This window comes from Myxine glutinosa, chromosome 10 (genome assembly GCF_964187855.1).
Source record: "Myxine glutinosa chromosome 10, kmMyxGlut1.1, whole genome shotgun sequence".
NCBI classification, from domain to species: Eukaryota; Metazoa; Chordata; class Myxini; order Myxiniformes; family Myxinidae; genus Myxine; species Myxine glutinosa.
This window is the reverse complement of record NC_136270.1, coordinates 107,339,787-107,367,774: the sequence shown is the minus strand read 5'-3', so window position 1 is coordinate 107,367,774 and position 27,988 is coordinate 107,339,787. Positions and strand designations below refer to the sequence as shown.

The window sequence follows — 27,988 nt, the reverse complement described above, 5'->3', positions numbered from 1 at the left end:
GCCAAATATAGGCAAATCCTTCAGGAGAACCTGCTTCAGAGTAAAAAAGACCTTAGACTGCAGTGAAGATTTACATTCAGAATGGCTTAGAACAAGAACGTGAAAGTCCTTGAGTGGCCCAGCTAATACCCAGACTTGAATCCCATTGAAAATATGTGAAAAGACTTGAAGATTGCTGTTCAATGACGCTCCACTTCCAACTTTACCGAGCTTGAGGAAATCTGCAAGGAAGAATGGGGAAACTCTCCAAATCCAGATGTGCAAAGCTGATTCAGACATACCCAAGAAGCCTCAGAGCTGTAATCACGGCCAAAGATGCTTCTACAAAGTATCGACTCAGGGGGTTGAATACTTATGTAAATTACATATTTCTGGATTTCATTTTAATTATTTTGTAAAAATTTCTAAAAAGAAAATTCCAATTTGACATTATGGGGTATTATGTGTCGATCAGCGACAAAAAATCTCAATTTAATCCATTTTAAATTCAGGTTGTCACACCACAAAATGTGAACTCTTTCAGTTCAATACAGTCGCCTTGCTCTTTAAACTCTCTACCTATTGCATCCAAAGCCAAATCCACTCATGGCGCCAACCTGTGGATTTCAAATGAATTCTTTCATCTCCTCTCCCTGTCAAAACTGGAGTGCCCCAAAACAGTGTTCTTGACCAACCCTAGTCCTAATCTTCATCACCGATCTATCTGACTTTCTGAAAAATCCTCTTTATTTCTTTGCTGACAACTACACCCTCTGCCATGACATTCCTAATCCTTCAGATAGACAGGCTGCAGCCTCTTCCCCCTCTTCAGCCCTTGACAAAATCACAAACTCTTCCCACACACTTCTCTCTCTCTCTCTCTCTCTCTCTCTCTCTCTCTCTCTCTCTCTCTCTCTCTCTCTCTCTCTCTCTCTCTCTCTCTCTCTCTCTCTCTCTCTCTCTCTTTCTCTTTCTCTTTCTTTTTCCCTTTCTTTTTCCCTTTCTTTTTCCCTTTCTTTTTCCCTTTTTCCCTTTTTCCCTTTTTCCCTTTTTCCCTTTTACCCTTTTTCCCTTTTTCCCTTTTTCCCTTTTTCCCTTTTTTCTCTCTCTCCCTCTTAAAGAACTGTCACTTTTGAAGTTCAGTCACTCAAACGTTTGGATCTCATTCGCAGACATGATCTTTCATAGGCATACCACATTTCAAAGCTGACCCCAAAGCCAGTCGCCAACTAGGCATCCTCCGTCATGCAAAGTCCTTCCAATTGGCACACCTGAACTCTTATTCATCTTCAAGGCCTTCATTAGCAGCTCTGGGCTAGTGCCCCTGCATCACACATTGTTCAGCTTGACACCATGGAAGCCAAGGTCTTCCAGATTGATGGAATCTCCTGCGATGAAGCTGAGTCTATAGGCCCATCAATTTGCCATCGTAGATAGGTCAGTGGGTCTCCCTGTCTTATACTGCCTCCTTTCTGGTCTTGCACCCTCTGCCCTTTTTGTGCTTTGTATCCCCTTCCCCCTAGGTTTCTACAAGGCACACATGGTCTACCAGCAACCCCCTTTTGATAATATTACCAAAATCCACAATCACTGCTCACCTCCACTCATTTATTCCTCTTTTTTTTTCCTGCCTGTGGAATCAACTTACACATTCTCTTTAATGTCATATTCTTCTCTCCAGTTCTTCAAGTTCTCAGATTCACTACCATATCAGATCATCCGAACCCATGATCCCACATGGAGGTTACCCATGTGGAAATTCCCTCTCCGGGATGGACTGATCTATAAAATTAAGAATCACATTATCTTCCCGGTATTTGGTAGCAGTACAATCCTATGCAGATGTAGAGGGGCTGTAGCTCTACTAAGCATATGCCTAATGAGCGGAACCGATGCGACTGTTTAGCCAGGTGGGCCTTTTAAAAATTTACATTTCCTGCCTGCATCGAAAACTTTTGTGTTCTTCATGGCAGGCATTTCCTGTTGGTCAGGATGCATGCAGCAATAGATGGTGTGGCACTTGCTTCCTGGTACCCACTACAGTAAAAATGCTATTTTTTAAACACCACTTGCTTAAAAGTCAAAAGGATCTCGAGGCCACACCTTCACGGTCTGTATTCATCTCAAAAGTCAACATCAAGCAATTGACAGTTATAACTAGAACGGCACTCAATAGAGAGCATACCTCTGCCAGGTGAACAGTTTATGTTTTGTATCCCAGAGTAGACCAGAAAATCACAATACAGAATCACATTTAATTAAAATCATCCATCTACAACTCTTTCAGATATCCTGCTATATATCGTTTTAGGCCAAATCTCCCAATGGTGAAGAATCACTTTAAAAATTCTACGAGCCGGATCCAAATGCGGATCTTCACCAAAATTGAAACCATTCTTCCTTGTCACACACTCAACCCGTCCACCAAGTTTTGTCCAAATCCGTCCACAACTGTTTGAGATATCCTGCTATTATCGTTTTTGGCCCTATCTCCCAATGATGAAGAATCGCATAAAAAATTAAAGAATTGTCATATCCGAATCCATATTCAGATCTTCACCAAAATCGAATAGAATCGTCCTCGTCAGACACCCAACCTGTCCACCAAGTTTCGTCCGAATCCGCCCATAACTCTTTCAGATATCCTGCTATATATCGTTTTAGGCCAAATCTCCCAATGGTGAAGAATCACTTTAAAAATTCTACGAGCCGGATCCAAATGCGGATCTTCACCAAAATTGAAACGATTATTCCTTGTCACACACTCAACCTCTCCACCAAGTTTTGTCCAAATCCGTCCACAACTGTTTGAGATATCCTGCTATTATCGTTTTTGGCCCTATGTCCCAGTGATGAAGAATCACATAAAAAATTAAAGAATTGTCATATCCGAATCCATATTCAGATCTTCACCAAAATCGAATAGAATCGTCCTCGTCAGACACCCAACCTGTCCACCAAGTTTCGTCCGAATCCGCCCATAACTCTTTCAGATATCCTGCTATATATCGTTTTAGGCCATATCTCCCAATGGTGAAGAATCACTTAAAAAATTATATAGCTGGATCCAAATCAGGATCTTCAGCAAAATCGAATCATTTCGTCCTTCTCGCTTTAAGTCTCGCTTTAAGAGACAGACATTCATTATTATATCATACGTGTTGCTGCAGTCTCCGTCATGTGAGTCAGCATGACGAATGGATAATTTAATTGCTGACTTTGTGTGAGTTGTAACACTTTAGCACCCATGGGGCAAGGAATTATGGAGTGGCAAGAAATTCGATACAATTAAGTGCAGACACCATCTCTTCAGCTGCAAACTTGTCCTGAAATTTAAGTTAATTACAGGTTTTAGAACATCCCAGGAATCCAGACATCCAACTGGCTTTAGCATCAGCAGGAAGAATAAAATAAATATGTATGCACCCTTTCAATGAACATAGATGTAGGAGGAGGCCACTTGGCCCATCAAAGCCTGCACTGGTATTTCCAACTTATGGGTTGTTTTTCCGTGCTTTAAAAAAAAAAAAAATGCTGAGCGTAAAGGAAGCAGCACGTACATACCATTTTTCAAGTCTTTCGTTTGGCTCGGCCAGGATTTGAACCACCAGCCTCCCAGATTCAGAGCGGACGCTATAACCATTACACAACTGAGCCTGGGGAGGGTTGCGGTTCTTGTTGCAGTTGAAGACGTTTCAAAAACAAATTACTTTGGGTAGTGAATCTGCCAACACTTCATCAGCAATACTGTCCATGAGCAATTGGTAGTATTTGCTCACGCCTCAAGCTTCATTAATATTTACAAAGCATTTTATTGGAGAGGATACATCCACAAAGTACCTCCATATTAATGTTAGCCCCTGAGCCTTAACCTCTCTCCCCTCAGAAATTGCATTATAATTGGATGGGAAGATGTTTGATAATTTAATTTAAAAAACATTGAAAACATTTGTTTTTAATGGAAATGTTTTATTAAATCTGGCAAGAGTTTGGAAAGAAACTTTATGTTCCATACATATCGTCTTAATTTATGCTGAAAGCGTAATGTAAACGACTCGTGTAACAAGTTTTCAATTTCAAGGAGCTTCCTTTCTCCTGAAATCTAATTGCTGTGCACTCATGTATGGCAGCAAATGGAGACATCGCTTCAGGTTGGCAACTTTAAAAAAAGGTTTGTAACTACGTATTTGTTGTACTTTAAAGTTTTCGTTTTGTTTGAATGAGTGTCATAATTATGAGATACTTGCCACTTTTAGCAGACAATTATTGTGCCTTTCATGTTCTTTAACCTTTTCACCCTATTGGACACATACACCCCCAAACAACCTTCCCCTTTCCTGATAATGGCCGAATCGCTCCATGGCCATCTACGTATTACCTGCATTAAACGATGGAATTTTGGTTTGAACAATCTTTTGTGTTTTGTGGTATGTGGCTGTGTTAGGGGTGTTCGGGAGTTGATCGTGGAAATAATGTACGTGGATGCATGGATGTACGGTTATGGTATGGGAGATGAGATTGAGTAGCACCATTAAAAGTAGCACCCGGTCCACTCGCCTGTTTTCCAACAATGGATCCTCCTGTATGTTTGTTATTAGGGTTATTTGCTGGCGACATTCGCACGTCACGGTCTGTTGGCAATTCTCCTGAGCGCCATCGAAGATTCATGTCCATGACTGCTGAGGAATGCTTGTCATCGAGGCTCTCTGGACCGGTCGGCGAGGCAAGAGGGGTGCCTCATGATGGAGTTTAGTAATGCGCCTTTCGGTTCTTTCTTTTTACCTTGCAATTTCCAGAGCCTTCACTTTCTTAATCCTCGGTTTTGTTTTGTGGGGCAGAACAATTTGTTGGTAGCATATTTGCAGTTTAGCCCTCAGAAAATAATTAGTGTGCACTTTTAAAGTAATTCTAATAATTGCTATTCTGATTTGGCATGGGGCAGCACATGTGGCATCTATAGGAGATGGAATATGATGTGACCTGTGATATCTGATCTGACATGTGACATATATGCAGTATATCTATATATATATATATATATATATATATATATATATATATATATATATATATATATATATATATATATATATATATATGTATGTATGTATGTATGTATATATATATATATATATATATATATATATATATATATATATATATATATATATATATATATTATATATATATATATATATATATATATATATATATATTATATATATATATATATATATATACATACATACATACACATACACACAGTGCATTCAGAAAGTATTCAGACCCCTTCACTTTTTTCACATTTTGTTATGTTGCAGCCTTATGCTGAAATCGTTCAAATTCATTTTTTCCCTCATCAATTTCCACTCAATACCCCATAATGACAAAGAGAAAACAGGATTTTAGAAAGTTTTGCAAATTTATTAAAAAGAAAAAAACTGAAATATCACATTGACATAAGTATTCAGACCCTTTGCTATGACACTTGAAATTTAGCTCAGGTGCCTGCCATTTCTCTTTATCATCCTTGAGATGTTTCTACACCTTGATTGGAGTCCACCTGTGGTAAATTTAATTGATTGGCCATGATTTGGAAAGGCACACACCTGTCTATATAAGGTCTCACAGCTGACAATGCATATCAGAGCAAAAATCAAGCCATGAGGTCGAAGGAACTGCCTGCAGAGCTCAGAGACAGGATTGTGTCGAGGCACAGATCTGGGGAAGCCTACAAAAAAATTTCTGCTGCATTGAAGGTTCCCAAGAGCACAGTGGCCTCCATAATTCCTAAATGGAAGAAGTTTGGAACAACCAGGACTCTTCCTAGAGCTGGCCGCCCAACCAAACTGAGCAATCGGGGTAGAAGGGCCTTGGTAAGAGAGGTGACCAAGAACACGATGGTCACTCTTTAGCTCTAGAGATCCTGTGTGGAGACGGGAGAAACTTCCAGAAGGACAACCATCACTGCAACATTCCACCGATCTGGGCTTCATGGCAGAGCGGCCAGACGGAAGCCTCTCCTCAGTGAAAGACACATGAAAGCCCGCTTGGAGTTTGCAAAAAAGCACCTAAATAACTCTCAAACTGTGAGAATCAAGATTCTGTGGTCTGATGAAACCAAGATTGAACTGTTTGGCTTCCATCTGCCCACTCTTTTTTTTTTCTTTCTTTTTTTTTGTATGCAGAGTCGAGGCTCGTGAAAGCTAACATTTATCAAACAAACAAATCAAACAAACAAGCAAACAAAGTATATAAAAAGGGGAGCGGCCGACAAGATGAGGAGAGAATGGAACGAAGCACACAAACACAACATTTGAGAGCAGGGACATCGGGAGATGTGTGGGAGGGAGAGGGCCTGGAGGGGGGGGGGGGGGGCAGGATAGGTATAAAACGCAAGGACACCAAGGACTTCCAGGAAAGAAGTCGGCACCTCAAAAAGTGGATTTGGGGTGAAATTAGTGGGGGTAGAAAAGATCAAGGTTTTGGATTGGGGAAGATAAGAGATGGTGGTGAACAGCTGTTTTAAAGACCTGGAGGGAGGAGTGGGATTGAAAAGAGTGAGGGAGTTTGTTCCAGAGGCGGGAGAAAAGAGGAATGAAGGAGTGAAGGTGAGCAGAGAGTCTTGATTTTGGCAGTTTAACCATAAGAGGGTTGCAGACAGATTTTGTGCGACCTGTAGGAATATTTGGGGGACAGATCCCAGAGAGAGCTGGGGGAGCAAGGCCGGAGAGGAGTCGGTAGAAGATGGAAAGACCACCAACCTGCCTGCGGTGAGTGAGTGAAAGGCCCTCGGAGATAGCGTCATCGTGGGAGATTCCAATGATTCTGAATGCTTTGGTTTCAACAGCGTGAAGACGAGCTAGGTGTGAGGCAGGAGCACCAGTCCAGAGGGGAGAGCAGTACTCCATTGAGCTGCGGATGAAAGCCTTGTATGTGGTGAGGAGCTCAGGTGTGCCAAGGAAGGACTTCGCACGACGGAGGATGCCCAGTCAGCGACTGGCTTTGGAGGCCAGCTTGGAAATGTGGTTTTCCCAGGAAAGATCATGGCAGATAGTGAGACCCAAAAGCTTGAGTGACAGAACTTCTTGGAGAGGATTATTCATAAAGTAGATGGGAGGGTTGTCCAGTCGGTCTTTTCGGAGAGACATCGTAAGAGTGTGAGATTTGTCAGGATTGAAAGACATGTTCCAATTGTTTGCCCAGTCTGTGATTTTGTCCAGGTCTGCAGAGAGTGAGGAGGCTGCAGACTGCCGATCTGAGGGATGAGGAATGGAGCGGCAGAGAGTGGAGTCATCAGCAAAGAGATAGAGAGGATTTTCAAGAGAGTCAGAGAGATCATTGATGAAGACCAGAAAAAGCACAGGGCCCAGAACACTGCCTTGGGGAACTCCAGCCTGAACAGGAAGAGGAGATGAGAGAAATCCATTCAGGTCCATACGTTGACTACGACTAGAGAGGAAGTCCGCCAGCCATGCGTGGAGATTTCCATGGATACCAAAGGAGGAGAGTTTGGTGAGCAGAGCGGGGTGCCAGACCGTATCGAAGGCACGTGATATGTCGAGGGAGACAGCTCTAATTTCCTGTTTGGCATTGAGGACCTCCATCCATTGTTGAGACAGCAGAAACAGCATGTCCAGAGTAGAGTGACCTGGTCTGAAACCAAATTGATGATCAGAGATCAAGCCATTGGAGAAGAGGAAAGATTTCATATCCGAAGCAATGATGGATTCCATGACTTTGCTGATAATTGGGAGAAGGCTGATTGGTCTGTTGTTGCTAGGATCTGTTTTTGCACCTTTTTTGTGCAAAGCGGTGATGTTGGCTGATTTACAAGCAGATGGCAGTTGACCTTGAGCAAAAGAGAGGGTGAAGAGAACAGAGAGAGGGAGTGAAAGAGCAGAAGAAAGCCCAGATCAGAGCAGAAGAAAGCCCAGAAAGAGCAGAAGAAAGCCCAAAGCCAAGAAAGCCCAGAAGAAAGCCCACTCTGTCATAAAGCCCAGGTCGGTGGAGTGTTTTAGTGATGGTTGTCCTTCTGGAAGTTTCTCCCGTCTCCACACAGGATCTCTGGAGCTCCGCCAGAGTGACCATCGGGTTCTTGGTCACCTCTCTTACCAAGGCTCTTCTCCCCCGATTGCTCAGTTTGGCCGGGCGGCCAGCTCTAGGAAGAGGCCTGGTTGTTCCAAACTTCTTCCATTTAAGAATTATGGAGGCCACTGTGCTCTTGGGAACCTTCAATGCAGCAGAAATTATTTTGTAGGCTTCCCCAGATCTGTGCCTCGACACAATCCTGTCTCTGAGCTCTGCAGGCAGTTCCTTCGACCTCATGGCTTGGTTTTTGCTCTGATATGCATTGTCAGCTGTGAGACCTTATATAGACAGGTGTGTGCCTTTCGAAATCATGGCCAATCAATTGAATTTACCACAGGTGGACTCCAATCAAGGTGTAGAAAGTTCTCAAAGATGATAAGGAGAAATGGCAGGCACCTGAGCTAAATTTCAAGTGTCATAGCAAAGGGTCTGAATACTTATGTAAATGTGATATTTCAGTTTTTTCTTTTTAATAAATTTGCAAAACTTTCGAAAATCCTGTTTTCTCTTTGTCATTATGGGGTATTCAGTGTAGATTGATGAGGGAAAAAATGAATTTAAACGATTTCAGCATGAGGCTGCAACATAACAAAATGTGAAAAATGTGAAGGGTCTGAATACTTTCTGAATGCACTGTATATAACATATGTTGTCTACAACTGCACACATTACATTCTCGGATTTATATCGCCATTTTTAAGGTTACTTATTGACTGGTCCTCGTATTTTAGTCCTTTCTGTAAAAGTATTTCATATCGACATGCTTTCTGTATTTCGCACATTAATCCTGTATTCAAGTACAAAAAAGTAAAACAAAACAACTTTTCTCAACCCTTGGACGTACCCCTAAGTCTGGCCGAGACAATTACTTCTTGAGGTTCACCAAGACAATGCGGGCAGTTTCAACAGTATCAAGCGAAGACTGTCTCACTGATGAAGAAAATGGTGGCAGCAAGGATGCTGGGGCCGTTGCAGCTTTTGGCCTTGTACGACGTATGGCAGTGATTGGGTTGGCCATCGCTGTGTGCACTTACAACCCAGAGAACCTGGTATGAATGATATTGCTAACTTGAAGTTAACAAGTACTTTGTTTCACTTTACTTTTCATGGATTTTTTTCACTAATTGTAGTTATTTTGTTTACTTAAATGAGGCATCCCAAGTTATTTTCTTGACCAATTCAATATCAAAAGCTTTTTTTTCTATAATAGTGAAGCTCGTGGTCGAGCAATAATAAATTGACAGCATCGTAGCAGGCCAACAATTGGGCAAATCTGGCAAGGGGATATACCGGTACAAACATGAAAGAGAGAGATAGAGAGACAGAGAGAGAGAGAGAGAGAGAGAGAGAGAGAGAGAGAGAGAGAGAGAGAGAGAGAGAGAGAAAGAAAGAAAGAAGAAAAAAACAACAAAAAAAAACACTGAAATCATCAAGTTAGAGGGTTGGGTTAGGAAGAGTTAATGGGGGTAATAGAGATCATGGGTCAGGATGCGGGATGACACAAGGTGGCTTTAAACCACGGAGGGAAGCGTGAGACATACCAACCTCTGGAAGGCGATTCCGTAGATGGGAGAAACGAGGAATAAAAGAGTTGAGGTGCACAGTCAGCTTGGATATTGGGAGTTTAACCAGGAGAGGGTTACTGGAATAACTTGTACATCCTGGAGCTTTTGAAGGTGATCAGTGAACTGAGAGATAGAGCAGAAGGGGCTTTATGCTTTTTTATAAATGACATTGTAGTCAAAGTGTTGTTGATGTTGACGTGGATAATAATAAATTTAAAGTTCAAGGAGCAATGTTGGAGAATAGACAGTAGAAAATGGAAAGACCACCTTCCTGCCTGCAATGTGAAAGAAACGGTCCTAGTGCTTCGACCTCATCATGGGAGATTATAATAATTTTGAGAGCTTTAGATTCCACAGAATCCAGGAGATATCTGATGCTGGAGCACCAGCTCATAGTGGAGTGCATTATTCAAGAGAGCTAAGGCCTTGTAGACTGTGAGTAGTTCAGATTTTCCAAAGAAATACTTGAATTGACATAGGATATCCAACATGCAGCTGTCCTTGGAGGCTTTGGAGGGCATGACTTTTTTCATTCTTCTTGCTGTGATAATTTTGCCATGTACTCGACACTTTATCTCTCTGTCTCACTACACTCTTTGGAATATTTTTTTTCAAGGCCTGTGCATTAAATCACCAATTAGTTTGATTGAAATATCTTGACTTTTTTTCGAGCAGTTTCTTGACAGCAGCCGGACATTCCTGATGGTGATGATGTTCTGAACAAATGCAGTTTTTAACAAACATATTCAAGGCTCCAGTCACAGACTATATATTCCTCATTGAGGTCAGGCCTTAAATAAAAGAGCTGTATTGATAGAAAAGTGAAGAAAGAGAGAATAGTCTAAGTTTTTGAGGAAGTAAAAAATCTGCATTTTGAAAAGAGGAAAGTCATAAGTGTTTGGAAAGACACGAGAAGGTAAAGAGGTCCATAGTTTTTTTTTGGTTTTTTTTGTATACATAATTGAGGCTCGTGAAAGAGCTAACATTTATCACACAAACAAATCAAACAGACAAAGAACCAAAGTATATAAAAAGGGGAGCGGTAGACAAAATGGGGAGAGAAGGGTAAGCACATAAACACAACATTTGTGAGGGACATCGGGAATGTGTGGGAGGGAGAGGGCTTGGGGGGAGGCGGCGTGGGAAGGGGAGGGGGGGTTGGGAGAAGTATAAACACAAGGACACCAAGGACTTCCAGGAAAGAAGTTGGTATTTCAAAAAAGAGTATTTGGGGTGAAATTAGCGGGGGTAGAAAAGATCAAGGTTTTGGATGGGGGAAGATAAGAGATGGTGGTGAACAGCTGTTTTAAAGACCTGGAGGGTGAAGTGGGATTGAAGGGAGTGGGGGAGTTTGTTCCAGAGGCGGGAGAAAAGAGGAATGAAAGAGTGAAGGTGAGCAGAGAGTCTTGATTTTGGCAGTTTAACCATAAGAGGGTTGCAGGCAGATCTTGTGCGACCTTTAGGAATATTTGGGGGACAGAGCCCAGAGAGAGCTGGAGGAGCAAGGCCGGAGAGGAGTCGGTAGAAGACAGAAAGACCACCTACCTGCCTGCGGTGAGGAAGTGAAAGGCCCTCGGAGGTAGCTTCATCGCGGGAGATTCCAATGATTCTGAATGCTTTAGTTTCAACAGCATGAAGACGAGCTAGGTGTGAGGCAGGAGCACCAGCCCAGAGGGGAGGGCAGTATTCCATTGAGCTGCGGATGAAAGCCTTGTATGTTGTGAGGAGCTCAGGTGTGCCAAGGAAGGACTTCGCACGACGGAGGACGCCCAGTCGGCGACTGGCTTTGGAGGCCAGATTTGAAATGTGGTTTTAAAGTTGAGCAGTGGAGGAAAAGAAACGAGCATCATAATGGTTTTCAGATGATTTTTAAGGAGGTCGCAGTATGATGCACTGGTGACTGTGGCATGTAATGCCATGAAAATATCTGTAGAACCAACCAAGAGTGGTAACTGACCTATACGGTAAGAGAGTGGTTGAAGAGTTGAACACATCTCCGAACCAACCAGGTTGACTATGTGTTTCTGGAGCCTATCAAGTAAAGATAAGTGGCAGGCTGGTGCTCCAGGCAAAATGTCACAACAATACTCCATGAGGGGACGTATAGTCTTATACAGGTACAAAACAGCCTCGGGAGGTAGAAATACCTCTGCGCTTGATAAAGACAACCAACTCACTTGGAAGCATTCTGTAGCAATAACAGAAATGTACTTATGCCATCGGAGGTTAGAAGACATGTCCAGACCAAGAATCCGAAGCTCAGATAAAGCGAGATATGGACAACAATTTAGTTTTCTTTGCGTTGAAGGTTACCAGTTAGTCATGTCCCCACTTCAACACATTCTCCAAATCATTGTCCAGAGAAACTCCAACCTCATTATGAGTGGTGTTGAGTGAATCAGAAGATGTACAGTAAAGTGAGGAGTCATCAGCATACATGGCTAGCTGAGACAGAACATTATCAGGAAGATCATTGATAAACAAGGAAGTTCAAGACAACACATCTTCAATATAATCACAGGGATTCCCTCAGGACCAGTCGCTTTTGAGGCAACCTGAGTACGAATAATTCTGGCAACCTTCTTAGGAGTGATAAATGGAACAGAAATATCAGAGTCTGTACGAGATGGAAAATCAGGAAGAGGGTATCCCTGATCATTGAGGGTAGAATTCGAAACAAAGTGAATTGAAAAGAGGTTAGCGTTATCCAGAGGTGAAGTAACAACCTCAGGTCCATGAAAGAGAGGAAGTATAGAAGATTTATTGAGGTTGAGTACACTGTTGGCAATCCGCCAAAAGTCCCGAGAGCCAAGCCGCTGAGTCGCAATGGAATTGGCTACAGAAGCAGCATATTTCCACTTGGCATCCTCAAGAACTCTTTTACAGTGGTTACTTGCTTTGCGGAACAGAAATTTGGACTCCAGAGACCCTTGCACATAGTACTGCTTGAAATAGTGGTTGCGATAAGCAATTGTTGATACACAAGCCAGAGTGAACCATGGATGTGAATGAACCTTCACTTGATAGGTATGTGAGAGAATATAAATATCCATACCAGTGTAACTCCATTGGGATATTTCATCGACAGCCATATCAGGACCAAGACTAAAAGCTGAGGTCCATGGCACACCAGCAAGAAATGAACGGAATCCAGCCCAATCAGCTTTTGCAAGCAAAAACAGTGCGATTAAAAGGATGCACTGGAGTTGAGAATGAGGAGTGAGAGAGACAAACAGAAGCAGTGGAATGATCCGAGTTACCAATTGGAGGCAGAACATTGGCAACACAGTCATCAGGATTAGAACACAAAAAGATCAAGCAAGTATCTTCCATCAGAAGCACAGTCGGGAATATGAATGGGAGAAGAAACAATTTGGGTGAGATTTTGGGAGATTGAGAAATGATATGTATCAATGTTGGGAGTGTCAGTATTGCGAGAGTGTCCCAGCCACTCCTTGTGGTGAACGTTGAAGTGACCAAATACCATGATATGTGCAGAAGGGTGGAGTAAAATAGCCCTGTCATTGCTATCAGAGATCGCATCGACCACGGCACAAGAGGGAAAGGAAGGCAAGCGATACAGAAAGAAGAGATATGTTGTTGAATACAGGAGAGCAAGGCTTGATATCTGTTCAGGATGCAGGAGTTGATCAGTTGTTGAATGCAGGAGTCCTTAACATAGATACCAAGACCATGAAAAGGAGGGTGATCAAATCCGTGAAAAATGTAACTGCGTAACTTGAAATAAACGGAGGAGATGCCACTGTCAAACTCACACTCAGATAGAGCCAGCAGGTCACGTGACCTATGACGTCATAATTATCACTAAAAAATTATATAGGTGGAGTTGAACCTATGGTGAAAATTTCCTGTCAATCGGACCAACGGTTGCAGAGAAAATCATATTTATTCTGTGCGGACAGACAGACAGACAGACAAACAAACGGACAAACAAACGGACAAACAAACGGAATCAAATGGAATACCCTCTCTGGCGAGGGTAAAAATTGCACAGAAGCAAAGTTGGAGCGAAACCGCTGACATTGGAGAAACAAATATTAAAAGGATTTGAGCGTCGCTGTGCATGGGCTGGTGGATTGGCACCTGCAGGTAGAAATCTGTTATTCGTAAAGTGTAGTAAAAATTCATAAAACATGGAAAGGTAGTGGACAGGCCAGACAAGGAAGAAGAAGAAGAAGAAGAAGACGACATCTGTCAAAGTTACCGAAACAAATTTACAGACCAGTCCAAGACACTCAATAGGGTCCCACAAACTCATGCGAACACATTGTCGCAACAATGCCACTCTGATGGCCTTAGCAATGCGATTGAAAATGGCTGCATGGACCACCGCCATGCATGTCCATGGTGGTATATTTTGACATTTTGCACCTGTTGATAGACCAGCCTCTCAAAGCATTACCAAAAGAGTTCAGGATCCTGTACTATGACATGTTTATTTACGGTACCCTTCAGAGAGACAGAATTCATGAGATGCCACAGTGAGTTCCAGACAAGAATCATGCAAATTACCTGAGACTAGAAATGACAGGAATGTAAGAAAATAAAGGAGACTAAGACAAAAAAACAAACATGTTATGGCAGGAAATTGTAACTCGTTCAGGGTTCCAACAATAATGCATCTACTCTTCGGTAACTTATCTGTTTTTCTTCTTTCCTTCTTGCAAATAATTTTACCCATCTAGGATTTTTAGGGGGAAGTTTATTCTGTATTTATTAGTCAGATATTAGATGGATGGATCCTCCTCGTGCTGTCAGGCTCACAAGGCTGCCGAGGTAATTTTGTTGGTTAGGGGGCACAATCCTGGATAGGTCACCACTCTGGCACAGGAAATGTCATTGGCTCATGTTTCCCAGCAAATTGGTACTCATTTTGCCAAACATAGAAAGATGACAGGCTGAGTCAACCTGTCTAGTGTCATTTTGGTACAGCTAGGATTTGAACTCAGGAGCTTCGGTCCTAAGAGTCTGATATTGGTCCACGAAAACACACTAAAGCTGCCCCAGTACTGGCCCGGTTGCATGCCAACACTGCCGACCAAATGCCAGTTCCAAGCCAATATTGCTGGCTGTCTGGATTGCGTAAATCTCAGGCATTAGCAACAGCTGGTCTTTAGCCAAAGGATCAAGGCAGGAAATTGGAATTCAGCTCGGGCACCAGCACACAATGGTTTTATCCTCTCAATAGGTACCATAAAATCTTTAGTATTCACAAGTGAGTGCTACCAGATAGCAATATTTATGTTATCGTCAATGGATGACATATCTTTCCCTGCGTATAAAGCACCTGAATCATCGTTTACAATTGGGATCCTATTTTGATGGCAATTGACATGAGAGGTAAGCATTTTCCCTCATTCAGAAAAAGGATGTTTTACACATGCAGGTCTAAATAGAGTCAGGTTTTCAATGCCTGGAGCATATATACAGCACAATTGCTGTACGGGTGCAGCCTCGTCACCCAGGGGAAAGTTTGTTGCCATATATGGGTAGAGAGACAGACTTACTGAACAGGATTCTCCTTGTATATCTCAGGGAAGGTAACCCAAACCATGGACTGGTCGTTTTTTTATGCCTCCACCGACAAAGTCACCGGAGGCATTATGTTTTCGGGTTGTCTGTCCGTATGGGCTAAACCTCGTTTTTATCAGCAACCATATGTCTGATTGAGACGAAACTTTCAGGGTAGGAGTGACACCCATGCAGAATGTTTTTATGATAAATGCGACGTCATATGTCACGTGGTATGGCAGCCATCTTTGATTAAAAGCAAATAATAATAATAAAAATTCTCGGAAACCGCTGAATGGAAATTTTTTTAACTTGGCACATTGTCAAGTACTCCCAATGGGGAACAAAAGCATGATGATGATGGCATAGGTGAAGTGGTATTCCAGCCAAAATGTTTTAATCGAATTCCTTATCCTAAAAATCTGAAATTGCATGCACATGATCTATGACGCATTTGTATTGAAATATTACATTTATGACATCATAGGTCACATGGTTTGGCAGCCATATTGGATTTAAGGAAAATATAAAATAATTGTATCTCTGAAACCGCTCACCCTATCGATGCGAAATTTTACAAATATCATCTCACACCACTGTTGCATATAGTTTGAAAATGATGATGTCATGGGTCACGTGGTTTGGCAGCCATCTTGGATTGAAAAACGAACCTTATCCGATCAACACGAAACTTCACGAACGTGATCCCCTACCCATACATATGTAGAGCGATGGCATCTGCCCATTGTGGGACTATGCAGAGGCATATTGGCGACACAGTCGCATTGTTATAGTTTATCAAAGATTTGTGATAGCAGTATTCCCCCTCAACCCCCACACCCCCATCCACCCACCTCTCCAATCACCAAATAAATAAATAGGGTGCCTCCAAGTGTTTAGGACAAATGAGCATGACATTACTTGACTTGGAAATTTTAAATCAATCGAAATATAAATTTGATATCAATTAACAATATTTTTGCCATATGTGATTTGAATCGCAGTTCCCATTTGTCCTTCGTAGCATTTAATGAAAGGTCCAAAATATACAGTTTTACTTGATTTATATCCAATGACTGAACAGCTTGTGATAAAAAAAATTTTTGAATGAATAAGATTCTAAATGTCATTGTTAGATGATATTCCTTCATCACAGTGGGATTGTCGACCTAAAGTTCATTATAACAAAATTAGAACATTTGTTTCTTATAACAGGACTCTACTGTAACGTGTGTGTGTGTGTGTGTGTGTGTGTGTGTGTGTGTGTGTGTGTGTGTGTGTGTGTGTGTTTTTGTGTCTGCGCGCATGCATGTGCGTGTGCGTGCAGTCGGTGTTTGCTCCATTTCTCACTTTACAAGTTGCTCTGATGGGCATTCAGCGCTACTTTCCACAGGTACTACACATTATCAGCTCTATAAGTCACCTTCCTCACACATGTGTAAAGCAGATAAACTTCAGCTGAACTTTAAAATGTAATGCATAGCCATCACCACTTTTTTTCTCAACAAGCAGGAAATGTCATGAGCCTTTTCAAGTGTTTCATTAGCAGCCCTGCAAACTGCTGTTTTTTTTTTCTATTTACCATAATTGAAACAAGTCACAATAGCAATAGCATTTCTGTATCCATCATCATAATCAGGGATAATAGGAAAAGATTAAATGGTGTGGTTTGCCATTGGTCTTAGCGGTAGTCATTTTGGAATTTGGTCAATTTACCAGCATTCAATGGCGCATTGTTTTTTAATGAATCTTTGGATAGGACACCTAATTTACTCATCGATGCAATGCCCCACCTGTGAAACACCTGAGTGATTACTTATAATCTGGTTGTGAATATAACCTATATTCAACATTTCGAACATGAGTACACAACCTCTGAGCTTTCTTGCCAGCTCACCAGAAATGACATTGTGAATATATATATATATTGTTACAGACGTGGCTTAGATGTTGGTTTACCGAGCGGTTTTGGTATGACCACGTCTGCACAAGTTACCGATTATACTCGACGTTGACGAAGCCGCGCCACGCTGGCTCAATAAGAAAAAGAAGACACCCGGCTGGGTTATAAAATGACGACACCAGGGATACGGTTCTCAAGACCTCCGGAGGAGATTATATTCGTTACGGAAAAGGTTAGATTACAGGGGCTAGAGGTACAACATAGAAAGACAAGCACTTAGACACAATCTTATATTATTCCCCAACAGACGACAGGCAAACGGGACAACGGCTGACTCACACGGGGGTTGATGGAAAGGACAGGCGGGTAGTGATGGCTCCAGGTGCACCTGTGCTCAAAGGTTAGAATCGACCCGGTCCGGTCCAGAGATGCGGGGAGGTCTCGTCGCAGCGCTCAGAGGTGACGTTCTTTCTCAGGCGGGTTCTCTTCCTCTCAGCGGTCGTAGGCAAGGCAACGTTCTTTCTCCAGCTGGGGGCGCATCTGACGTCACGTCCGCTACGTGGCCGCGTATATCCGGCGGGGAGTGACACGCCCTCGGCTCGTTAGCTCCGCCTCGTGGAATCGGCACGTTGCTTCTCATTGGGTGCGTGCGGGGGGGTTTACCAGGCTCCGCCCTTGACGAGGAGCTGACAAGGAGCCCCTTCGTGGTAACCCCGTGGAGCGCATGGTCTGGAGCGCATCGTCTGGAGCGCATTGTCGATGGCGGCGAACCGAGCCGGTGGGAGGACGCACACTCCCCCCCGCGCAGCACCGTGCCCCTCTGTTGTTGTAGACGGGGAAGAAGATGGGAGGAGGTATGGGAAAGGTCCTAAACTCACTACTGATGCCATATAATCACATTCTGGTGCAACGAAGAGTCATAATTAATGGAAACGAGGCCTTAACTGACATAGACTAAGAATAACTAGGAAGATGTCCGAAAGTTGTCTACGTGTGGTGCGGTGGACCTGGGCACGACATTTAATGGGGGAATAAGGGGAAGGTCGGCTCTACTGATTGTTGTTTACAGACAATGGGACAAGGGAATGGGGGATTGGGGAAAGTTGGGGAGTATTGGAGAAAATAGGGGAATATTTACAAGCGGATATGGAGGCCAAATTCCATATTCGCAACATTGCACCCTTCTCTACCCTCGGGGCGTCCCGACCCGATAAATTTTTACCTACTTTAGTGTGGCACGCAATGTAGTTCCCTCTACTATTAACTCTACCCTGAGTGCGACAGTTTTACAGATATTCACAAATGAGTAAATATGTCCCCCTGCGACGTTGCACCCTTCTCCTCACAGAAACACACCCACAGGATAACCGAATCCGGAAAGAATTCGCAAACTAAACATACAGCCGGTAGGGAGCATTATTTACAAGATTACGCTGATATCTACACTACGATCCAGGACCTGTTTTTGGAGGAACACATGCAGATGTTATGCATAGAGAGAGCGCGCTGGCCAGCATCGATACACCAACCCACGAGTGCTCTGTGGCCGACGGCCTTTAATAACGTGCAGAGCACCCTTTCCCAGCATCACAAGCACCACCCCACCACCAATCGGTGCAGTCACCATTGTTCATTGGAATAAAAATAAATTCGACAACCCCTAACCCTGCAGGTGTCTCTTGCTCTTCTTGTGGTGCACTTGGTGTTAACTAAAAGTGGTTCACCTGTATGGCATAGGTGCCACGTTGACCCATAGGTCCATCCCCGGGTGGTGCTTGGCCGCAAACGAACTGCGGTCCATTGTGGGTGGCCACAAACATTGCGGTCCATATGGTGTATCGATCCCGGCAGCAAACAGCGAAAGTGCAGGCCCACAACTGCGCAGCCAGCACCTCTCTCTCCTCTCTCTCTACCCCAAAGCCAGATCCTCGGAGGTGGGAGACAAAAGAAAAGACAAGTGAGTAAGGTGGTAAGGGCGCAAAAGTGCACGCAATGTAAGGTGATGCACACTGGGGGCACATGGGAACCAGGTGAGACAGGTACGTTCCTATCGTACGCCCCCCCCCCCACCAGGTAACCTACATGGCCCCTCCCTTACCCCTTACTGTATCCACAAAACACAACACTACCCATAAACATCTACTTTACAAATCAACAAACATCCCTACTGTCTTCCCCGTTCCTCCCATATACCAAATTCGTCTTCTCTCCCTCCTAACCAATCAAATTTGCCATTTTCAACTCTCATCAAAATTTGCCATCTCCAACTCAACATCATAATTTGCCATTACCAATTCAACATCATAATTTGCCATTACCAATTCATCATCAGTCCCTCCTAGGGAGGGAGAGATGGAATCACCCCAATGTCTCATCCACGTCGTGATGCGTCTCACAAATCCACACAGCGATTCATCTCCTGCAACAAAACAAAGAAAACACAGGTGTGGAGTCATCATCATCACCACAGGTAAGTGGCTGCGTATGGTGCGACAGGTTCTTCAATCCTAACTATTTCCTAAATGACTTTAACAACTTTACACTACCCGGGGTCTTTCTCCGGCCAAACCATTGGCCCTCTTACACTATGGGTTCTAAAAACCAATTCCCATTGGCCAAACTGTGGTGCTTTTCAATTTGGGGTCTCACTCCCCCGATTCATCTCCCGGTGCCCTCGCACAATTTCTGGGCTGTGGCGTGTACCTCTCCCAGTGGGTCTACCCACCTGCACACCTCCACCACTGCGGTTGCCTCCGAGCTTACCTGCTCCTTACCCTAACCTAACTAACTGGGGCAGGCCCTCTGGCGCTCTCCCCACTCGGTGCCCTCTCTGGCACTGGGCTACCCGATCCACACCCGGGATCCTCAGGCACCCACTCACAACTACCGGCTCCCAGAGCCCACCTGCGGCCTCACCTGGCCGACATCCTCACAGTGGTGGAGTGCCCAACCAACTACACACACTAACAGGCTACACGCCCAGCCATTTCCACAACACTAATGCACCCATCCACAACACCATTCTGCAACCGCACCACAAATGCCAATATCCAACCACAATTTACCTGTACCCTCTACCTAACACTTACACTACCCGCCCCGGGTATCCGCGATGGGGGTCCACTCTTCCCCCATTCACACCTTCGCACCATGCACACCACTCCGTACCACTTACTCCAACTCTCTCCACACACCTGTACTTGCACACCTGTGCTCTCACACCTGGTGCCACCTGCACCCTTCTCTCCCCAAGCGCATTCGCGCTGATCTACAACACTCACTACTCACACACTGCTCCACACACCCGTCCAGTTGCACACCTGTGCAATCACACCTGTTCAATGCTCACACACACGGCATCATTTCAGCTAACTACTCCCTTCTGAAACTTGCGCGTCCCAGTCGTCCCTTTAAACTATTGCGCTCCCACGTCATTATCATCCACACTAAACTACCTGCGTCCCCACTACAGGTATCAGTCACTAACTAACCTTAACGTCACCTAATGTCATCTTCTAGATCCCTACACACAATATCCTAACCCCCCCGGGCTAGTTTTCACTGCCATACACCCCATAAGCTATAGCTCCTTTGCCCCCACCACATGGAAAGGGTGGCAGGGATGCCATCCCACCACGTCGGGGGTCTCTCACTACCAATTTTGCACATCAAATTTCAACAAATTAAAAATTTGGCCAATCACTACCCATCATCTGCCAATCACTACTGCCAATCCCTTGCCAATCATCAAATTTTGTTTTTCTCTAATTTTGGGTCCAATACACTAACCTCATCACCCAGTCGACTCACTAATACCTCTCGGTGCGCCAATCCCTGTCCAAAGCCCGGCTTCGTAAAGCCAAGCAATGGATGCTGGTTGTTTTGTGCCAGCGGCTGGATGCGTCCGGCATTCGGTGCAGGGACGGGGGCTTACCCGGGCCGAGATCCCACGCACCACCTCGGCGTGGAGCCATCCAATGCCCCGATCTAGACCTGCCGGCACGTCTCACCAAAAAGTGGTCGCCATGACGACCCTTTCTATCGGGCTGCCAGCTCCGCCTAGTGGAGCACGGACGCGGCCGTTCAAAGCGAGGCCCGGCACGCACCGAGGGCCCGATTCGGCTATAAGTCGTTCTACACTCTACCCCGTCTAACGTCGATGCTTCACCTGGACGCTTACACCCCGCAGCCCGTTCCTTGCTCACACATCCAGCCGTGCCCATGCTCCTCGTACCTTTCCTTACACACCCAGGTACACCCATTCCACTCACAGCCTTGGTCACACACCTGACCACCGAACACTTTGGCACACATTCGTTGGTCGCACACCTCACCAATATACCGCTTCGCGCTCCCTCCTCGGTCACCTCCTCTGTGACAATCACAGGTGTTGCCCTCATTCGCACACCCAACCACGTGCCTCACCACCAACTCCAGCGTGCATTCCCACTCACGCTCTACCATTCCAGGTGTGCATCCTTCCATCCCAGGTGTACATCCTCGCTCACCTGTCACAACAAACTCACTCTCCTTGTCACTCTCACTACTCTCACCTCCATTCTTGACAACGCACTCACCCTTACTCTTGACAGCACACTCTTTCCTCATGCACCTGTCCGTCACACACCTTTCTCGCGCACACTCTCCCGTTACACCCTCTGTAACACTCACCACAGGTGGACACTCTTCCTTACTTCTGACAGCGCACTCTTTCCTCATGCACCTGTCCGTCACACACCTTTCTCGCGCACACTCTTGCGCACACTCTCCCGTCACACCCTCTGTAACACTTACCACACCGCGCTTCCATGTGCTCCCTCGCACACGCGCTACGACCGACTCACTCTCGCCAGCACACTCACTCCTTGGCATGCACTTTTTCCTCACACACCCCAGAGTCGGACTTTCTCGCACACCTCCTCTTTCGCACACCAGACCTGTCACACACCTCACCAACGGCCTCTCACGAACACCCGGGTCTATCTCGACCCCCAAGCTTCTTAAATCCCCTGGCGCATCATACGCACGACCATATTGGTCACCACTTACACCGGGTCCTCTTCCTCTTCGCTTCTCCTCCATCACCTGCGAATCCCTCATCCGGTTAATGAGCACATCACGATCCAAACACAGACTTTGGACCAATTCTTTTATCTCCTCTTTTAACTCTTTGTTATCCCCTCTCCGTCGCTTCTTAATTTCGCTCACCCCTTCTTCCACTTCTTCTAATTTGTGCCTCACCTCTTTTATTCCCCGGTACGTCTCCTCAAGCTCGTCCTCCAAGGCTACCTTGACCGTTTCCATGTGCGTCCTCACCTGCCGGTCCTTCGTCTCCATTACCTCTATCACCTCGTCCAACCTCGTTGTCAGTCCCTCACGTACCATCTGACATTCCCTCTTCGTCGCTACCAAGTCATCTTTTAGTTCTTTCTGTGTCGCCTTTAAACCTCCTAATACCGCAGTGTTCCTTTGAACCTGCTCCACTAACTCCGTCTGTCCCACCGTCAGCTGCTCCACCTCCTGCGTCAGGTCCTCTATGCCCCCTTGTAACTTTACAGTCCCCTTTCTCACCTCCTTCTCCATGTGCTCCTCACAGTGCCTCACCTCCTCGCGCACTCCTCCGACCTCCTCACTCACTCCTCTTCTGATCTCCTCTCCCATCACTTGCATCTCCTGCCCAGATGCCACCCTCATCTGCTCCATTTCCTCCCTGTGAGCATCCAGTTTGGTTTCTACCCCCATTCTGACCCCCTCTATCTGCTGCTCCATTTGTTTAACTTCCCTTTCCGCTTGGTCCCTCATGTCCCTCAATTTGCCTTCCATACTGTTTTCTAACCCCTCTAACCCATTTTTCACTCCCTCTATCTGATTCTCCTGGGCAGCCATTCTATTTTCTACCCCCATTAACCCATTTTTCACTTCTTTTATCCCGTTGTCTAACTCCTCCCCAGTACCCCTCGCTTCGTCCCTCATTACCCCCATTTGGCCCTCTAATCGCCCACTATCAACCCTCATTTGCTCACTCTGAGCATCCATCCGGTTCCCCATTACCCCCAATTGCTCACTCTGAGCATCCATCCGGTTCCCCAACCGCTCACCCAATCGCTCAATTTGGCTCCCCATACTCATCTGTACAGCTGCCTGTAGCTGCGCAATGAGGGCCTGTATGTCAATCGGCTGCATGTTAAAGCCCGTTGATACAGCGGGCTCGGCTACCGCGCGCTCTTGCGAGGCGCCATTTTGCGTGCCTGCTACCCTCGCTGTTTCGCTCTCCTCATGTCCCTCATGTCCCTCAATTTGGTCCTGGACCGACCCTGCTTCACTCTCCCCTACCGGACCCCAGCCGTCTTGATCCGCCATGGCGCGACTTTCAAAATTCGAGTTTCGTAACACAAATTCGAAATTTCGCCGTTATAATTTCGTCGAGCGCAGTAACCGCGGGACCGCGCTCCGGATCGATTTGGTCGAGCGCCGTACGCGCTCCGGCTCGATTTTCCCTCCCAAAATTTGGGCCTAACTAATTTAGTCCCGGGTCCGAATCTCACTCCTCGACACCAATTGTTACCGTACTAACACAATTGGTGTCCAAAATTTGGGCTAAATAAATTTAGTCCCAGGTTCGAATCCAACTCCTGACAACCAATTGTTACAGACGTGGCTTAGATGTTGGTTTACCGAGCGGTTTTGGTATGACCACGTCTGCACAAGTTACCGATTATACTCGACGTTGACGAAGCCGCGCCACGCTGGCTCAATAAGAAAAAGAAGACACCCGGCTGGGTTATAAAATGACGACACCAGGGATACGGTTCTCAAGACCTCCGGAGGAGATTATATTCGTAACGGAAAAGGTTAGATTACAGGGGCTAGAGGTACAACATAGAAAGACAAGCACTTAGACACAATCTTATATTATTCCCCAACAGACGACAGGCAAACGGGACAACGGCTGACTCACACGGGGGTTGATGGAAAGGACAGGCGGGTAGCGATGGCTCCAGGTGCACCTGTGCTCAAAGGTTAGAATCGACCCGGTCCGGTCCAGAGATGCGGGGAGGTCTCGTCGCAGCGCTCAGAGGTGACGTTCTTTCTCAGGCGGGTTCTCTTCCTCTCAGCGGTCGTAGGCAAGGCAACGTTCTTTCTCCAGCTGGGGGCGCATCTGACGTCACGTCCGCTACGTGGCCGCGTATATCCGGCGGGGAGTGACACGCCCTCGGCTCGTTAGCTCCGCCTCGTGGAATCGGCACGTTGCTTCTCATTGGGTGCGTGCGGGGGGGTTTACCAGGCTCCGCCCTTGACGAGGAGCTGACAAGGAGCCCCTTCGTGGTAACCCCGTGGAGCGCATGGTCTGGAGCGCATCGTCTGGAGCGCATTGTCAATGGCGGCGAACCGAGCCGGTGGGAGGACGCACACTCCCCCCCGCGCAGCGCCGTGCCCCTCTGTTGTTGTAGACGGGGAAGAAGATGGGAGGAGGTATGGGAAAGGTCCTAAACTCACTACTGATGCCATATAATCACATTCTGGTGCAACGAAGAGTCATAATTAATGGAAACGAGGCCTTAACTGACATAGACTAAGAATAACTAGGAAGATGTCCGAAAGTTGTCTACGTGTGGTGCGGTGGACCTGGGCACGACATTTAATGGGGGAATAAGGGGAAGGTCGGCTCTACTGATTGTTGTTTACAGACAATGGGACTAGGGAATGGGGGATTGGGGAAAGTTGGGGAGTATTGGAGAAAATAGGGGAATATTTACAAGCGGATATGGAGGCCAAATTCCATATTCGCAACAATATATATATATATATATATATATATATATATATATATATATATATATATATATATATATAATCGTTAGATTAAATAAGACGCGGACGTAGCTTCAGGACGTCGATCTTTAATTGTCGACAAGCTTTCGACCAACAAAGGTCTTCTTCTGAGTCTACAAAAATTTACAAGTCTACAAGGTTTTACAAGTCTACAAAAATTTCGACCTTCTTCTTCTACAAAAGTCTACAAAAAAAAACAAGTCTACAAAAAAAAAGTCACATATATATATACATATATATATATATATATATAATATATATATATATATAATATATATATACATATATAATTATATATATATATATATATATAATATAATATAATATATATATACAGACTTGGCATTTAATATGGAATATTTTTTTTGTGGGGGTGAACTTACTTTTCAAGATGATTTAGAACCAAAAGTTCATTGGAATTATGTTGAAATTATTCTAGATTTTGTTAATGTGACCTTTAAAAGAAACAAAAACAACATTTGACATTTCGAAGCAAATAAATTGATCCTTGAAAGTGATGTAAACTGATATCGAACTCAATTCACGGACAGTACTGTGTTAAACTTCTGTTAGTTTTCCAGAAGTATCTCTTTATTTTTCACATTAGCCAAAAAAAATTTCAACAAAAACAAAAGCTAAATTATGACTGGGATTAAGGACAGTAAAATTACAGTTCAGTACATCGTGTAACCCCCACGAGCATTCAGGAGAGCACGTACACGTTGAGGCATGCTGTTCACGAGATTTGCCAAGGTTTGGACAGGAATCGCTTGCCATGCAGTGACAATAGCCTGCTGCAATTCACGCACAGAGGCAGGCTGCTGGTCCAAGTTGTCGATTTGACGCGTTAATTCTGCCCACAAGTTCTCTATCGGATTCATATCCGGGGACATGGCAGGCCACTCCATATGCTCTACACCACGGTCAGCAAGAAAGTGTTGGATCATGCGAGCACGATGAGGCCGTGCATTGTCATCTTGGAAGACAAAGTTTCCTCGAAAGGCTGCACGAGCAAATCGAAGCAATGTTTCTTCCAGAATGACCCTGTACTTGAACTGGTTCAGGTTTCCATTCAGAACAACCAGGTCAGTTTTGCCCCCTGCATGAAAAGCAGCCCAAACTGTCACCCCACCACCTCCAGCTTGGACTCTTGGCACTATACAATCTTCATTGTGGGCTTCATGGACTTGTCTGCGCACTCGGACGCAGCCATCTTGGCGATAGACCAGAAATCTAGACTCGTCACTGAAGGTCACGTGATTCCAGTGTCCTGGCTGCCATTGACGGTGCTCTCTGGCCCACTGCAATCGGCGCTGGCTGTGTTGTCTGGTCAGGAGTTGCTTTCTCAGGGGACGCCTGGCACGATAGCCTGCTTGAACCAGTCGTTGGTTGACTAGCCTTCTGGATACAGGCACATTTGTCAGTTGCTGCCACTCAGCCCTAAGCCGATTAGCTGACTTGGTACGGCCATTGCGGACTAACCGGTGCAGTTGGCGATCATCCCTCCTTGTGGTTCTGCGGGGACGTCCTGGCCTCGGTATTGGAGTAGGGATACCCCTCTGAGCATTTCGTTTCAGGATCTTTGACACCTGACGTTGAGTGATGCCATACTGCTGAGCAATAGCACGCTGTTTCATGCCGTAATTTCGTAAAGCCACCACTCCATGACAAACAGCATTTTCGAGTTGACAGACCATCTCCAGAGGAAGCGGAAATATCTGTTGGAGACGTGCAGCAGTTGTTTTCCACTAATACAGAACGCAACAACCCTTGTATATCCGACTGTGAAGCCAATCATCAAATGCACCTGTCCGTACATTTTGCCACGCCACCTGTGATATAATCCTGTTGTTGACTTCTTGCTGCGACAGACAATCAGTGACATGGTTCTTTTAACAAATAAATCACCAAAGTGTAAAAGAAACTCACTAGATTGATATACTGAGTTAAGAAAGTAAACCCAAGTCAAGAAAAAAATATATATTCCATATTAAATGCCAAGTCTGTATATATATATATATATATATATATATATATATATATATATATATATATATATATATATATATATATATATATATATATATATAATATATATATATATATATATATATATAATATAATATAATATATATATATAATATTATATATATATATATATATATATATATATATATATATATATATATATATATATATATATATATATATATATATATATACAGACTTGGCATTTAATATGGAATATGGAATATATATATAGAATATATATATATTCCTTTGCTGGACCCAAAAATCCAGGATTACCAGAGAAGATGCTGGATTCAACACACATGTGATTGAGCTTTCGTGACAACCTTTAAAAACAAACAAAAAACATTGTAATAAGCTCCCGTTTCGGACCGAGTCTGCAACGAGGGCGAATAAAACCTATTTACTTACCGCGAGTAAGTAAGTCATGCTTTTCATCACATATCATCACAACGAGGTTCCTCCATTTTATTCAGTCTCGAGCAATCCAATCTGCACACTTTAGGGCAATTCCCCTTTTCATTGAAGTTCATTTCAGCAATTCTCCTTTTCATTGTATTTATTGGTCTCCCTTTCTTCCTTTTCTCCACTGGTGTCCAACATGGTTTATTTTCTCAAATATCCCTCTTGCTCTTTCATTATATGTCCTACCCCTCTCCATCTTTGCTATTTGGCCTGTGCTACACTGTCTCCAGCTCTCCTCTTTTTTTTCCTCATTTGTTACCCTACTCAGTCAGAAAATCTTTGGAATCCTTCTCAAACATCGATTGTGGATGACCGTCAGTTTGCATTCTGTTTCCTTTCTCATTTTCCATGTTTCTGCACCATATAATAACACTGATTTGACATTGGAATTTAGTAGTTTCATCTTACTTTTAGTGATAGTTATCTGATTTTCCAAATCTTTGATAAAGAGTTCAACAATGCTTCGGCTTTTGCAATTCCCGTACAGTAAGACCACGACATTCACTGGGGGATGTGTTCCTGAAAAATGCCGCGAATGTCGGAACCTCGAATGTCAGAACCGTAAATGTCTGGGCATTGTTTAAATTGG

The 27,988-nt window shown here is 44.4% G+C and overlaps 1 protein-coding gene across 1 annotated transcript in view; it reads left to right on the top strand.

Annotated features, from left to right (window-relative positions):
- Positions 1-27,988, top strand: part of LOC137433878 (uncharacterized) — a 55,697-nt gene that overhangs the window by 12,544 nt on the left and 15,165 nt on the right. The window contains exons 2-4 of the mRNA XM_068126317.2: positions 4,578-4,726; positions 8,922-9,119; positions 16,495-16,560. Coding sequence (XP_067982418.1) covers positions 4,578-4,726; positions 8,922-9,119; positions 16,495-16,560 — 413 coding nt within the window. The remainder of the gene's footprint in view (positions 1-4,577; positions 4,727-8,921; positions 9,120-16,494; positions 16,561-27,988) is intronic.